Raw genomic sequence first — 13,671 nt, forward strand, 5'->3', positions numbered from 1 at the left:
GTTGCAAGGGAAAGCAGCTGCTGAAAATTGGTGTAAATAAATAGGTGGACTAAACAATGAAGACTAAGAATACAGGGGAAACTAGTTGTACCTAAATCCCACGAAGCGGACTTAATGTTACATGTACACTCAATGAGAGAAGCGTGTACTTCATTTCCATTAAATTAATGATCAGGCTGAAATGGCAGGTTGAATTTAGGTAACTCAGAAATTCTTTGACTTTGGAATTCTTAGAGGAAAGGCATAATCAAGAGTGCAAATGCTGTGAGAAAATTGGGAAATAGCAAGTTTTGTACTAAGTGTACACAAATTGTATTAAGTGAAAATACAGCATCCCTTGTTTCATGTGTATGTTGGAAAATAGTAACAAATAGACTCTTGGGCCTGTGCTTATTTGCTTGAGGGATTGTTTAAGAAAGCTTTCTCTTTTCGTGATCTCGGAGGGTTGAGTATTGCATCTGATTGGTGCCAGCTAAATTCAAATATTTTATATAAATTTTGTATATTAATGCTATTAAAACAATTTTGATATGTGAGTCTAAGCAGGAGTATGTTGATATGTATTTTATTACTTATTTTGTTCCTACTGTGGAACAAAGTATAATTCCAATCTAATCAAATTAAGTTAGTATTTTATGTGCTGATACCTTGGTCTTTGGCTTTGGGCCTTTGGCTCTGGATTTGCCTTACTCCTTTCCCCCTTAGGATCTTGGTCAAGGTCGTTGTTTAATATGTTTCTCCATTAAAGTGATTTTTATCGATTCTTCAATACTATTTTTGCTTATCCAATGGTAGTTGCTCTAAGACCATGATAACACAGTCATTTTAATTCCAAGTCTGCCTTGTTTCTGGGATGTAACAACCAAACATATATTGACTTGATTTCTGCACGTAAAAGCAAGTGCTAGCACAAGACAGGCCGTGACACTGGGTGGCTTTGGCTGCAGGGGTTGGCCCCTTCCTTTTGGTCTAGCATAGAAGTTAAGGCATGTTAAAGAGGCTTGTTAACTATGAGCTAAACTAAATGTGAACCAGGCTGTCAAAGAACTGTTTCTTTTACACTGATCTTTTTTTTCTTCATAAATTTGTCTGATCTCTGAAACATTTGCAGGGCTCTGTATATGCTTGAGAGTTTCAAGCTCCTTGACGCTGTGCTCTGTGTGGTTTTTAAATGCTCTAATATCCTTTTTTTGAGAAGGCAAAACTGTTCAACACCTAGAGGTAGGCATATTACATCAATATGCCTTACTGTTTCCTCCTACTACTACTTAATGACTCCCAGAATATAAAAGTAAATCCCCACTCTATAAAAGCTTACCATCTGATGAGTTTACAGTCTTAGGAATTATTTGGGGAAATAAAAAGCTCTTTCTACTTCTGTAAAATAGTTGGTAACAATGGCAATGTAAAACCCAATAGGAATTTAAACATGACATAGAATATTAGAAGGAAAAAGTCCTCCCTAGGAGATTTATTGTTACAGATTGTTTGCTAATATCTTTGTTGTCTTTTGAATATGGTTGGATACAATATTACGTTACCAGAAGAGTTGAGATTTGAGATGTATTCTAGTATTGCTCACAGAAGGAAACTGAAGATATATAAGGATATTGTTAAATCTTGCAAGATGTACAATTACTACTTTAAACAAGCTGTCAAATTATTTTCCAATTAGCTTTAGATATATTTGTTATTAGCATAGACCAGTCACAGCGGGAAAGTACACAATGTTGAACAGCAAATCAGTTTTTAATTGGGAAAACGAGTAAATCATTAAGTGTGCAAGTATGAAACATGATTTCCTTCCAAAAGTATTGTTAAAACCTATATAGAAGAATTGTTATATTCTGCTAGAGCTCTATAGACAACAGAGTGGGTCTTTTGGGACTGTTTGAAAGTTGATGGTTGTTTTAAACAAAGGATTATTTTTTACTGGAATCAATACCATGTGAATGCTGAGATACCAGCTTCTACAATTCCCTTTCAAAATGTCTTCAGAAGAGCAGGTCCTTCAAAGTGGCAGTCTGGATCAATACTTATTTCTTGCTTAGTCTGTAAATATGCTTGCAAGACACTTTGGAACACTTAAGTTACCCATTTTATACCATTGTTTGGTATGTCAGTTTGCCAGGATATTATCTTTAATCATTCACTGTTCCTCCTGAATGAAAGAGCAGATCTTGCTTTATGATTACGTATTTGGTTCGTGAAGCTGCTTCAAATGTTCTCTCCTTTTGTAGTATGAATCAAACCCATTAATCTGACGGGATCATCATGAATGGCTTCTACGTTTGCTGTGTTTTCAGCAGCCAGCTGCTCACTATTGAGGTAAATGCTAACTTTGGAAGCCATCGTGGTGGGGTTAGATGATCTTTCTTCTTCATCCTTCTCTAATGAAGGGCCTGTCTTTCTTCTTGGTTTTCTGCGTTTTCCCTTGACACTGTGATCAAGCGAGGCATAACACATCTGATTGGCAGACTCCACCTAGAAGGAAATTCACTTTATTTAACATTCAGTAGTTATGCTTGCTTTAAAACTGTCTAAGACTTTGAGTATGTCTACACTGTATCATAATAGTGGCTGAAGTTTACCCAAACTAGCTGTAAACTCATTAAAAGCACAAATTATTAAGCTGTGGCAGCACAGAAATCAGACCAACATAACCTAACGGTAAATGACTCCTGTTGTTAGGATAGTGACAGTAAGGAAAAATTCATCAAGGTATTATTGGAAAGATTCTCTGTGGGAATGAGGGTAGCTTATATAATCAGTCCAAGTTCCTTGGGATGCAAGATTTTATTTGATCTGGTTTTCTTCCCACTTTTTTTTTTAATTACAATCCAGTTATTAGCAACAACATTTTTCACAGGCTTCGTCTGTGCAGAAAACCAAAGATGGGTAATGCTTGTCTGTATATATGATCTCATTTCCAGTGCAAAATATATGCTTTGTGTGTCTTTCCCCTGATTCTCTCTGTGTTTTTCAAGCCAAATTGTCAAGCACTTTTGACATTGGAATTTTCATAGATTATTCTGTTTCTGTGAAGTTAATGAAAACAAATGTCTAGATAAAAAAAGGGATATTTTTACCCCCTGGAAATATCCTGAGAGGCAGGTTGGAAATTGGTCCTTATGAAATACCTGGAAATCAACTCAGGAAATTGACGCTAGGAATGCCTCAATTACAGACAAATTTCAGTTGAAGCTAGCATGCTTTTAGGTGTCCAGGTATCTCAAAAAAAAAAATACAAATCAATAGAAAAACAGTCATCTTTAATTTGTTAAGGCATATAGATTTTGTGCTGAGCAGGAGAGAGCCAGTCAAACTCATGATTATTATGTGATGCAGCTTGTGTTTTCACTTGGTTGATGTCCAAAATAAATAAAAATAATTCTTTACATAAGCCACAGTAGTAGATGCAGGCTTAATTCAGTCTGATCTGCATGCCTGTGACTGAGCTGTATCATGCCATATGGATGGAAATGAGCTGTCTATAATTCTGCTCCCTCATTAATGACACAGATTGAATGAAGGGTCAAGTCTGTGCTTAAATTCCCTGATGAACTGAGACACTAGCACATGGTAATTTTTGTGATGAGCAGTGTGAAGATTTTTGTTATATATTGTCATGGGATAAACACAAGAACTCTGAGACAGACCACATTACCCTAATTCAGAAATCCAGAATTAAAATAAAAGATACCTGTAGTTGGTTAACTGGCCTTTGAGGCTGGGACTTCATCTGCTCGTAACAACATTCCTCTATAATTTATCAAAGTAGAAAAATGTTTTAGTTATTAAAACGCGCTACTGAGTCTTAAAAGATCAGATCAACAGATCCTCCCTGTTACAGAACTAACTCTCCCCAGTTTACTTTGGTAGAAGTTTATTTTGTTTTGAAATCATACACAGATCTCTCCCTCTATTTATAGAAGGGCAAATAGCTAAGAAATTCAGACACACATACGGTGAAAATGAAAATCATTTTCTGTTCATATGGATGGGAAGTTTCTCATTATTTACTAAGTGGGCATCATTTTAGACTGCTAGGAGGACATCTTGCAATTAGGGGGTAACCACATACTAATGTATTTTTCAGCATAGGCAATCTTTTCATTGGCTGAGAAAGAGGCTGTGAGTTGCAGCAGCTGGTGATTAAATTCTATTCCTGACTCTACTTTCAGTTTTCTGTAAATCTGGTGCAGGTTATTTTCTCATGCCATATCTCGTTTTAGCCATCAGTAAAACAGATTACTTCCTTACAATTTTCAGACTTTTGTAGTGACAATGCATTTGAGTGTTGGCTTAGTTAAATTTATGCAAACCCTGTATGAAAAAGCTGGGTTTGGTTTTTTTCCCCACAGTTCAAGTAGTTTAGTTTAGTTTTGCTTAACCCCAAATAAGGCTAGCAAAAGAAGTTGTGTTCATGTTACTTAAATACTGCTTTAACACCATAAGGGCTTCAAGAGGCATACCCTCAGCATATCTAGCTCAAGCTGCAGTTATATGATGTTACTGCCTTTAATGTGGTATCTCTCTGCCAAGGATGATTAACTTCAGCCCAGTAAAGTGAAGAAAAGCTATGTCTGCCCACCATTCAGCTGTTGGGCTTGTTTCAGCATATTTGTCAACATCGGTGGTGATATGTGGATAGCCACAGGAGAGAACTGATGTTTGTTTCTGCCGGCTTCTCTGGGAGCATTGACTTTGGGCAGTGAGTCGTATGTTTCTTAGATTGCTTTAATATGCATGGATCAAGCTGATATTTCAACTGATGCAGCTTTACATGTAGAAAAGCTGTTGGTTTTGAGATATTTGGCTGAACAGCACCATTTAGACTGTAAAAAACCAAATTCATCACAATATCTGGTCTTACAAATAGTAGTGCAGTATGATGGTTTGCAGTTCTATCCCAAGTAGGTATTAATACAGCAATTGAGAAGGGGTAGATTCTCAAGTTTGCTATTTGAGAAACACAGAAAGCGTTGGTCAGTCAGCTTTTAATCATACATTTATTATAGCCTCTGAACAGACACATGTTCTTAAAGTGAAGCTTACCTAAAATATCTTGATTGAGATTGCCATAAACTGGGTCATCTTCTGTGTAATAGTCATCATAGCTAGAAGGGGAATGGAAAAATACATTTAATTCACCGAATATGCTTTATTTAGGACTCCACTAAGCTACTCCAAGCATTTTACACACATATAGCAATAGCAGATTGTATGTGAACTAAAAAACAAGACCAAAAATATCAGGAGGGGCAGAAATGGCAATATCTGTGTTTTGAAGAAAGATTTGTTATCTAGCCAAGAATTGAACTCTTCTTTCCTGTAACTTGGTTAAGTATAAAGATAATCTCAAGACTACTAAGCTACTGTTTGATGTAGTTACAGAAATATTAATGATCACTGAAAGGAACGCAATTTATGTCCTCCAAGACCACTTTGTGATACAAACTAAAGCACTAAATAGGTCTTTGGGGCAACATTCTTAAAAAGTCCACTCTTGATTCAACTAAAATGTTTATGTTAACACAACTAGAGAAGACCAAAGCAAAGTTCAGCTTTGGATTTTTAATGGTATTCTGTGTTTCATTACCTGGTGTTGCTTGAAAATGTTTTTAAGCATGTCTGTAAAATGGGAATTAGTGGGAAGCACTGTATAACCTTTTTCCTATTGCACCCCTATACTGTGCCTCATCAAGGGAATGAAGTAATGCGATCTAACACTACTTTTTTCAGTGGTATTTTTCAACTGAACAGGCAGTAATAAACAAACAGAGACTTCCCAGCTTCAAGTAAATTTGTAATTGAGGATTGGTTTGGGGGAACAGGTGAAGGCTTTTGTATTTTTGTTTCAAGGGCCTTTTATAATTGGGTTGAGATGAGACTCTTTCCATCTCTGTTTAGTTTGGGTGGTTTTTTTATATGGAATAAGAGAAACAAGCTTGTAACAGATCTTGAGGTATCTATCCAGCAGCTGTAAACACTCTGTTTTATTGCTTTTGAACATCATGTGTAAAAGAAGGGTATGAAACATAAATACATGTAAATTATTGCTCCACAGTGTTAAATATCAGACTATAATATATCACTGTTTTCTGAGAGTTCTTTTAAATTATTATAGATTTATTGAGTTTGAGTGATAGTGAGTAGTGGTTTAGCTCAATAACTTGCACTTCCTTCAGTACATAAAATTATCATATTAGCATGCAGTTATTTCATTGTTGATAAAATGACTGGAGTACATCTCCCCCACATGACTCTTTTCTCCTGTTTTCTTTGGAAAACTTCCTCCACAACCATCATGCGCTCTGACATTTCCAGGCAGGCTGCATGAGATACTGGATTTTCCTCTATGCCATCCATCCAAATCCTTCTGTCATTATTTGTTGCTTATTTCACCCTTGCCAGAAAGAGACTTTTTTATTCAACTTACCTTGGATTGTTGTCTTCATAGTCTTTATACATTTTAGCTGGAAAATTTGTTAAAAAAATAAAGTTAAGAGAAAATGAAACGTGCTATTTTAGAACACTTCAGATAATTATCTCCACTGACATGCTTTTGATTTCACTGTAGAGAGTAAAATTGAAAGCTCTTGGCTCTGAGGACCTTCAGTTGTCCCTCTGCTTTTCTCAAATACTTTTGACTAATACAAGAAATATTTGTGTTATGACCCTGTGCTGTGGCTGCAAAGTCTATGTTAGTTTACAAGTGCCCCAAAAATGTATTGTAACACATGCTATTAATTCCTTGTTTCCTCCTCCTGCTTCGACTGCATCTTTTTCTCTGCCTAGGGAGGTGCACCATGTGTTTATATTACAAGGTGAAGGGTATATTTATTTTACTAGTTCTGTTGTTTGTATCTCTGAAAGAGAGATATCCTGTCATCCACACCGATGAAGAAACTGAAGCAAAGAGGCAATGGCTACAAAGAGATTTATTGCTAGAGCTTGATTAATAACTCAGGAATGCCCGACTTTCTATCCTATGCTCTAGGACTTCAGAATTTACTACAGTAAGCTCTGATTCCATGAGGAATGCAGCATCAGCCGATCTGACCAAAACCTTGCTCAAGGTTAGTTTTGTAAATGACTGTGATTTTTCATCATAGAAATACCTGCCTAGAAGCACTAGAAGACAAAATAAACCAAAAAGGTTCCCCTCCATCCCGTAACACTCCAGCAGCTCTTTAATATGCTGTAATAATCTAATTCTTTTATACTTGGTGAGTTCAGTTTATAAGCATAGGCCTTCTGTTTATGTAGATTAGGTACGTATGTGTGTTTAAGGTGGTTGAATCCACCAGTGTTTACCTGCCCACCCCTACGTGTACAGCACAGGTGCAGTTTTCCCTGTGTAAAGGCAGTTCTTCCCTGAATGGGAGTGGTAAGGATTGTACAACTTAATAGCTATAGAATTGTATGCATAAAAGAGGTTGCACTGGCATAAGCAATTCTGTTAAAAAAAAGTCATAGTTAATTTTAACCAAAACCAGGGTATGACCATAGTCGGCCTCTAACATAAATTAAATCAGTTCCTTATTGTGAGTGGCACGTTGGTTTAAGAGCTACATTAGGATCCCATGATAAAAAGCAATTAGAACTTTTTTCCAAAATAAACTGCTTAAGCATAAAATGTGTATGAAATCTGAAATTCAAATAAGCATTCAGGAATTTGGGGAGGAGAAAATTTTCTCAAATGCATTTTGTATCAGTGCAGCTACTTAAAATATTTTTTAAATTCAAGTACAAATAACAACCAGTTTCATGAAAAGTACACTTAAAAAAAGGAAATTACAGATGTTAAAAATATATTTAAAAAAATTAGCTAGAACTAAATTCTTCACCTTGTACTTGTTCTGTTGGTTTGTCTTCAGAGAATGGATTTGGGGAGCTGTTTTTAGCAGCGGATTGGGCAGCTAGCAATCATTCTATAATCATACATGACTCCTAAAAATTTTTAAAAGTTACATCCTCTTTGCTAGAATCATTCTTGCCAAAAGGTAACTTTTAGATTCAAAAGAATCAGTTTGGCAGCTTGGAATCTCCCAGCAGTGATGGCTTTCTCTACAGACACTTTAAACACTCAAACTCCATTCCTTACAGAGAGACAACATTACATACCTTGCTTCTTTTTCATATAGTGTGAAATGTTCAGTATCAACGAAACAACCAGAGCCAAACTCAGAAAGGCCAAAACTCCCCAGACAGAAAAATGGCAGTCCATTTCTGTAACTGAAAGAAAATAATTTTATAGTTTGTGTTGTCTAACAGTTTTACTGTATTCTTTGTGGTTGGTTGATTTTTGCTTTCTGTAATTGAAGCTGCTATTTTGTTGTTTACTCTGTGACAGCCATTATTATACAAGCTAAATAATTAATATCAAAACCAGGCGCTAAATAATAAGAAAGCAACATCAATAAACTGCTAGCAGAACTACTGTTTCACAGGAATTCAGCCAAAGGCTGGGCTATTGGTTTGCCTGTAAGATGCAGTAAAAATCAGGCATTGCCAAAGAAAAAAAGTCATTTTAGTGAATAGCTTTGAAATTATTTTTGTAATTGTCTTTCACTTGCTATCTGTAGTAAATTTTTGGCTAAATTCTAGAGTTCACGAATGTAGTTCTGAAAAAGAATTCAGTCAAAACAACTTACTTCACTGGAAATGTCTCTGTATAATAGCTAAGACCATCAGGTTTTAACAATCCCTGCAACAAATTTCAAAGGTTGGTTATGTGTTTTCTTGCATCTCCTATTAAAACCACTTGTACTCATATCCTTGCTCTCCTTCCTCAGAAAGCAGAGGATGGAGTGGCAAAGGACGAGCAGTAGCTGGGAACCAGTGACCCCCCCAGAACTACTGCAGAGAAAAACCTGAACAGTTCCTGAAGAATCACTTGGTAAAAGGTGGGTCAACTGAATTGAACAAAGCCTCCTTTTGCGCTGAACTTGCCTCTCCTTGGAGTGCTATGAGAAATATAGGAAGGAATCTCCCTGCACCAAATGTATTTTGTCATTTAATTAACTCTTCGATTAAGCACAGGAATACACATTCCCATGTTGCCGGCGGAGGGCGATGCATTTGCTCCTACTGAGAAGACAGAGCTTTGTTCCTTGGCTGACCAGCTCCGGCTCACCTTAGGAACTGCCCCTTACAGGTTTTGCTGCCTAATTATGCTGGTATTGCAAAAGCTCTTTTAGTTTTGTTTTATCCCAAGCCACAGCTGTTTTTCTGATGATGAAACAAGAGAATATAATTCTTGGTAGTAAAAAATCACAAATCACATGGCCTTCTACGATGCAGGTTTCCTTCCTGATAAGAACTCTCTTTTAAAAGGAACAAAACAGAGCAAATAAGCTGTAACTTTCTGACAGACTGGTAACTGCTTTTTGCACATGGTACTTCCAGTGGCCTTCCTTTTAAACTAGACATCCAATTTCCATTCTTTTCTTTTCTCCGACTTGAATTCTCCCAAAGGTGTTTGAGGGTTCTCCATCACTGCAATACTACTTTCCATGTTGAGAGGCACTTTTTTGCAATGAGATACAGACATTCATGAGGAGAGACAACACCCCCATGAAGCAGCTATATATTATTCCAATTTTTCAGAGAAGGCATTAAAAGAAAGGGAGATCCTACCTTGAGAAGATGTTATCGGGCCACATCAAGAACCACCAGTGTTTGCAACCTGGTTACTCTACAATTAGTCACTCAACTTTTGTATCCTACGCAACCTGTCCAAAACTACAAGAAGTGTATGTCAAAGGCAAGAACTTTTAAGTCTCAATGTAGTGCCTAAATAATAAGTCATCCTTCCTTATTCTCCTGTCCTTTTATCTTTTCTGAAGTAATTGTTTTCCATTTTTCCTATGTTTGTTTCGTAATTCTTTTCCTACAAACTCTTTTTTCCACCCCTAACCCCACCCCCCACCTCCCCAGGGAGCAAAAGCAGTATTGTGGCATAAGAGAAGGGAAACACATGTAACTCTGATAGAAACTACAACTCTGTGATTCATTAGAATAAAAAGAGTGAGTAGATATCTAAAGCACAGTTCCAAGCTAAATATGTACCCTTTTCTTGATACTGAATGCTGTCGTTTATCTTTCTGATTCAGGAATCTTATTTTTTCCCTGGTGTTTCCAGAGTAGAAGGAGAACTCTTAATTTCAATTTGAGTATTTTCAGCCCTTAGCTGAAGTGGAGGAGGAATCCAAATTTTTGATTACAAGTATTATTTTCATGTTTCAGCTTCTGATTTAAATTGGAATTAGTATCTGGAAAATAGCAAAGGTAGGAAAAAAGTTGTTACTCTTTTCAGTTTCAGGTTTAACTTCTACAGTGTTTGAGCAATGACACTTCTCTAGGACTTAAAAAATATTCTAGCAAAACAAAAGGCATGAAACTTGGATTTCTAATAAAACGTACCAATGTTTTAAACCTCACAATATATAGTTCTTTCTTAAACGTGATTTAGAAAACTGCATGGGTGTGGGCAGATTACAAAAACAATGTTTACATTTATTCCTAGCTGAACACTACTTAGTTTATTTTTAAATTTATTTTCCACAACTCTGACTTAAACATCTGCTTGTATTTCAGTAGAATGTATACAAACATACATGTGATTTCAGTATCTCATTTTTTAATGTTTTTGTCTTTGCAATATGAGCTATTTCTTTGTCAGGCAACACTACTTACGTTTCTGAAACAACAACAGTTTTCATTTACCCCATAAAACCATAGTAAAGGCCTCGATTGAACACATAGGGGTGCTGCTCCGAGTGCTCTGTGCTTTTCTAATGTCAGTTTCAAGTTAATCTTACTTTCCAAGTGCAAAACATGAAAGATTTTGATTTTGTATCTTAGCTTTACAGATCTACATCTCCCAGCTCTTTCCCAGGTGTTCTTGTACTACCCTTATAATTGTTGCCAATATGCTAGCTATTTACTTTTATAACTGCATTATTTAAATATTTACTACTTTGACAACAGCAGCAGTAGAAGGAAGGATGAATATCTGTGTGAAGAACAATTTGCTTCCTCAGATAACTACACAGCTGTCCCCATATGTATAATAGCAGATGCAACCTATGACAGTTAACTGGTTGTGCTAAAGACAAAAAAAAAAAGATAAGGTGACTGCGGATGGAGAGTGAGAAATAAACAGAAAGAGAATTCTATTAGACTATAATTAGTCTGTTCCAAAATAGTGTCTTTTATTCTATTCTGTAATTTTAATTCTCATTCAAGTCATCTGCTGTCAAATGTAACAAAACCAGATTATTATTTTTTACATATTACATATTTATTCCAAAGAACCCGTAGCACTGTGTTCAGGGGCGTTCTCATCTCGATTGCCATCAAATTGAATATTTTAAGAAATTGTGTTATATCTTTGGAAAAAAAAAGTCCTAAGGAAAAATTAGGCCCCTGGGAATAGTACACTATGATTCTCATAGGATAAGCTAAAATTCCATCAGGGTTTTCTGCGATAGTCTGTCTGTGATGGGAAAACCTGAGTGATAGTAGTTTGTTCATAAGAAATCATATTGAAGCTGTTCTTAAAATAATGTGCTCAAGAAAAGAGTTTATCGTATAGCCAAAGGTTTCATGAGAAGGACAACATTTCTCATTTTATTGTTAGAAAAAGTTGCAATGTGTAAGTGGGGGAAGTACTATATTTAATCATTATAAAGATGACAGTATTCTGAATACCTAATAACAGAATCTCTCTGACATTAATGATACATTCCTATTCTGCTGTTCTTTCATTTCTATTTGGAAACAGGGTCAAACTTGGAGTTGTATCCAAGTAGAACATCTACCTTAGGTAATTTACTCCATCTGGATGATGTTTTTACTTTTCTGACTTTAGGGATGGGGTTACTTGTCTCCTCTTAGTATATTTTACACTGCTATAAACTAAAGGTACTATATTCACATAAAATATGGGCAAACAAAAGACTTTCTAAAGACATAGTTAACTGTGCTTTTTCTCCTTTTTAAATCTATTGACAACTTTCTCCACAAACAAAGACAAGATGTGGAAATAAATAGACTTTTGGTCACTTGTTCTTAGGTTTTCTCTTTTCAGGGTTCATTATACTGTTATTGGAGGGGGGTGAGAGGGAAGAAGCAAAAAAAAGGAAAAAACAAACAAACAAAAAAAAACAAATGAAAGCCCCAAAACATTCCAGTCTTTCCTGGATGAATTTCTGTGATTCAGTGTTACTGCAACTCAAAGGAGTAGACATAATCATGCACTTACCTTTGGGGAAAGGGGCCAGATTTAACAACTCAGAGCTAGAAATAGATGTTTATCCTCCTAACAGCATAAGAATAGGTAGCAGAAGTACTAAGTTTCGTTCCTTCTTGTTCTAACGTATTTTGTTTAGAGAATCCATCACAAAGGATAATGGGAAGATATCGTACTTCTACCAGTTTTTCCTACTGAAAAGGAACATGAGGTGGGGAATATAGATACCTGTCTAGCTGGACATGCCATCTATGGTATCAATTCATCATTCATAGAAGCAGATTAATTACTTTTGTCGCTACCAGATTTATGTGATGATCTGGAGCATGAAATGGTTTGTTTCCTGTTGTTTCTGTCTGCAAATTTGTCAAAGATGAGATAAAGTTAGCTTTTTTTTTCCCCTCCTCTCCAATTAAATGGTGAAATAAATAATATTCTGTACTAATGACCCTTGGAAAAAGAAACCCATTAAGAGACTGATGAATGTTAAATTAGCATTAAAGATGATTCCACCTGTGTGAGTTTTAAGACAGGATTAATTCTCCGGGAAGGATTCCTTAAACTGCAATTAATTAGTGCACAACTAATTGCTTTGTAAGATAGCAACTTCATACTTCAGAAGGGAAGCAGCACATTGTAAAATAAGAAGCCTTCAGCACAGTAAATATTTTAAGCACAAAACTAATGCCAATGCTTAGTCTTCATTAACAAACCTTAATTAATCAAGGTTTAAGCTGTTGATGGTGACTTGTCATCATTATCGTTATTATTAATAATATGACTTCAGAACCCTGAGCAAGCTTCTTGGAAGACTGGTAATCTACCATAGTGTGTTTTTACTGCTCCTTTTTTTACAAATTTATAATACTGAAAAGATAAGCCTTACCTGGTTTTGTTGTTTCTAGGAATACTCCCCACGGCTTTATCCAACAGGAAATCAAGTTATGTTGGCAGACCTTGGATGCTCTTTTGTTTTGGACCTGGCAGTATGAGTCTATCTGTAGAGTTGCTGTCAATCTTAAAGGTCTCCAGTCTTTTTTCTTTTTCATCTGCTTTCTCACAAACAGGAAATGTGGTTCAGGCTTTTACAACCTCACTAGCAAACTGATGGTCTCCTTCAGTGTTTGCCTCCAAGAGAGGAATAAAATATTTATGTGTGCACTCGCATTTATTATCCACCTGCCTTGCCAGAGAAGAGCATGTGCAGGACTACTAGTTTCATTTTATGTGATACAAACCTACTTTTATAATATTCATATGAGACCCATACTCTGAGTCTTCCTGTTTGTGATGTTACGTTGAATTCAACAAAAGTATTTAGATCCATCTTAAACTAAATTACAGAACTATTTTACCTAGGAGTGCTATTTGACTCTTTATCTCTTGACGTTTCTAACCCAAGCCTGAAA

General features: G+C 36.0%; 1 protein-coding gene across 2 annotated transcripts; it reads right to left on the reverse strand.

Moving 5' to 3' along the window:
• Positions 1 to 1,730: 1,730 nt before the first annotated feature.
• Positions 1,731 to 13,367, reverse strand: LOC128144783 (T-cell receptor-associated transmembrane adapter 1). 2 transcript variants are annotated; one of them, XM_052794032.1, is made up of 7 exons: positions 13,149 to 13,276; positions 9,646 to 9,750; positions 8,131 to 8,241; positions 6,443 to 6,479; positions 5,059 to 5,120; positions 3,704 to 3,762; positions 1,731 to 2,484 (listed from the first exon to the last, which is right to left on the reverse strand). In XM_052794032.1, the coding sequence occupies exons 3-7, from the start codon at positions 8,231 to 8,233 to the stop codon at positions 2,218 to 2,220; spliced, it is 528 nt and encodes a 175-aa protein (XP_052649992.1). In that variant the 5' UTR covers positions 8,234 to 8,241; positions 9,646 to 9,750; positions 13,149 to 13,276; the 3' UTR covers positions 1,731 to 2,217. The 2 variants fall into 2 exon arrangements, with proteins under 2 accessions (XP_052649992.1, XP_052649991.1); XM_052794031.1 differs by lacking the exon at positions 9,646 to 9,750 and having other exon boundaries at positions 13,149 to 13,367.
• Positions 13,368 to 13,671: the final 304 nt, after the last annotated feature.

The sequence above is a fragment of the Harpia harpyja genome, chromosome 8, assembly GCF_026419915.1.
Source record: "Harpia harpyja isolate bHarHar1 chromosome 8, bHarHar1 primary haplotype, whole genome shotgun sequence".
Taxonomy (NCBI): Eukaryota; Metazoa; Chordata; class Aves; order Accipitriformes; family Accipitridae; genus Harpia; species Harpia harpyja.

Coding starts and splice junctions, on each gene's coding strand:
- LOC128144783 (XM_052794031.1), bottom strand. CDS start 13,311: ATGAAAAAGAAAAAAGACTGGAGACCTTTAAGATTGACAGCAACTCTA. Junction 6,480..8,130: donor CTATATGAAAAAGAAGCAAG/GTATGTAATGTT, acceptor CAAATTTTCCAG/CTAAAATGTATAAAGACTAT. Junction 3,763..5,058: donor TCTCAATCAAGATATTTTAG/GTAAGCTTCACT, acceptor GATAAATTATAG/AGGAATGTTGTTACGAGCAG.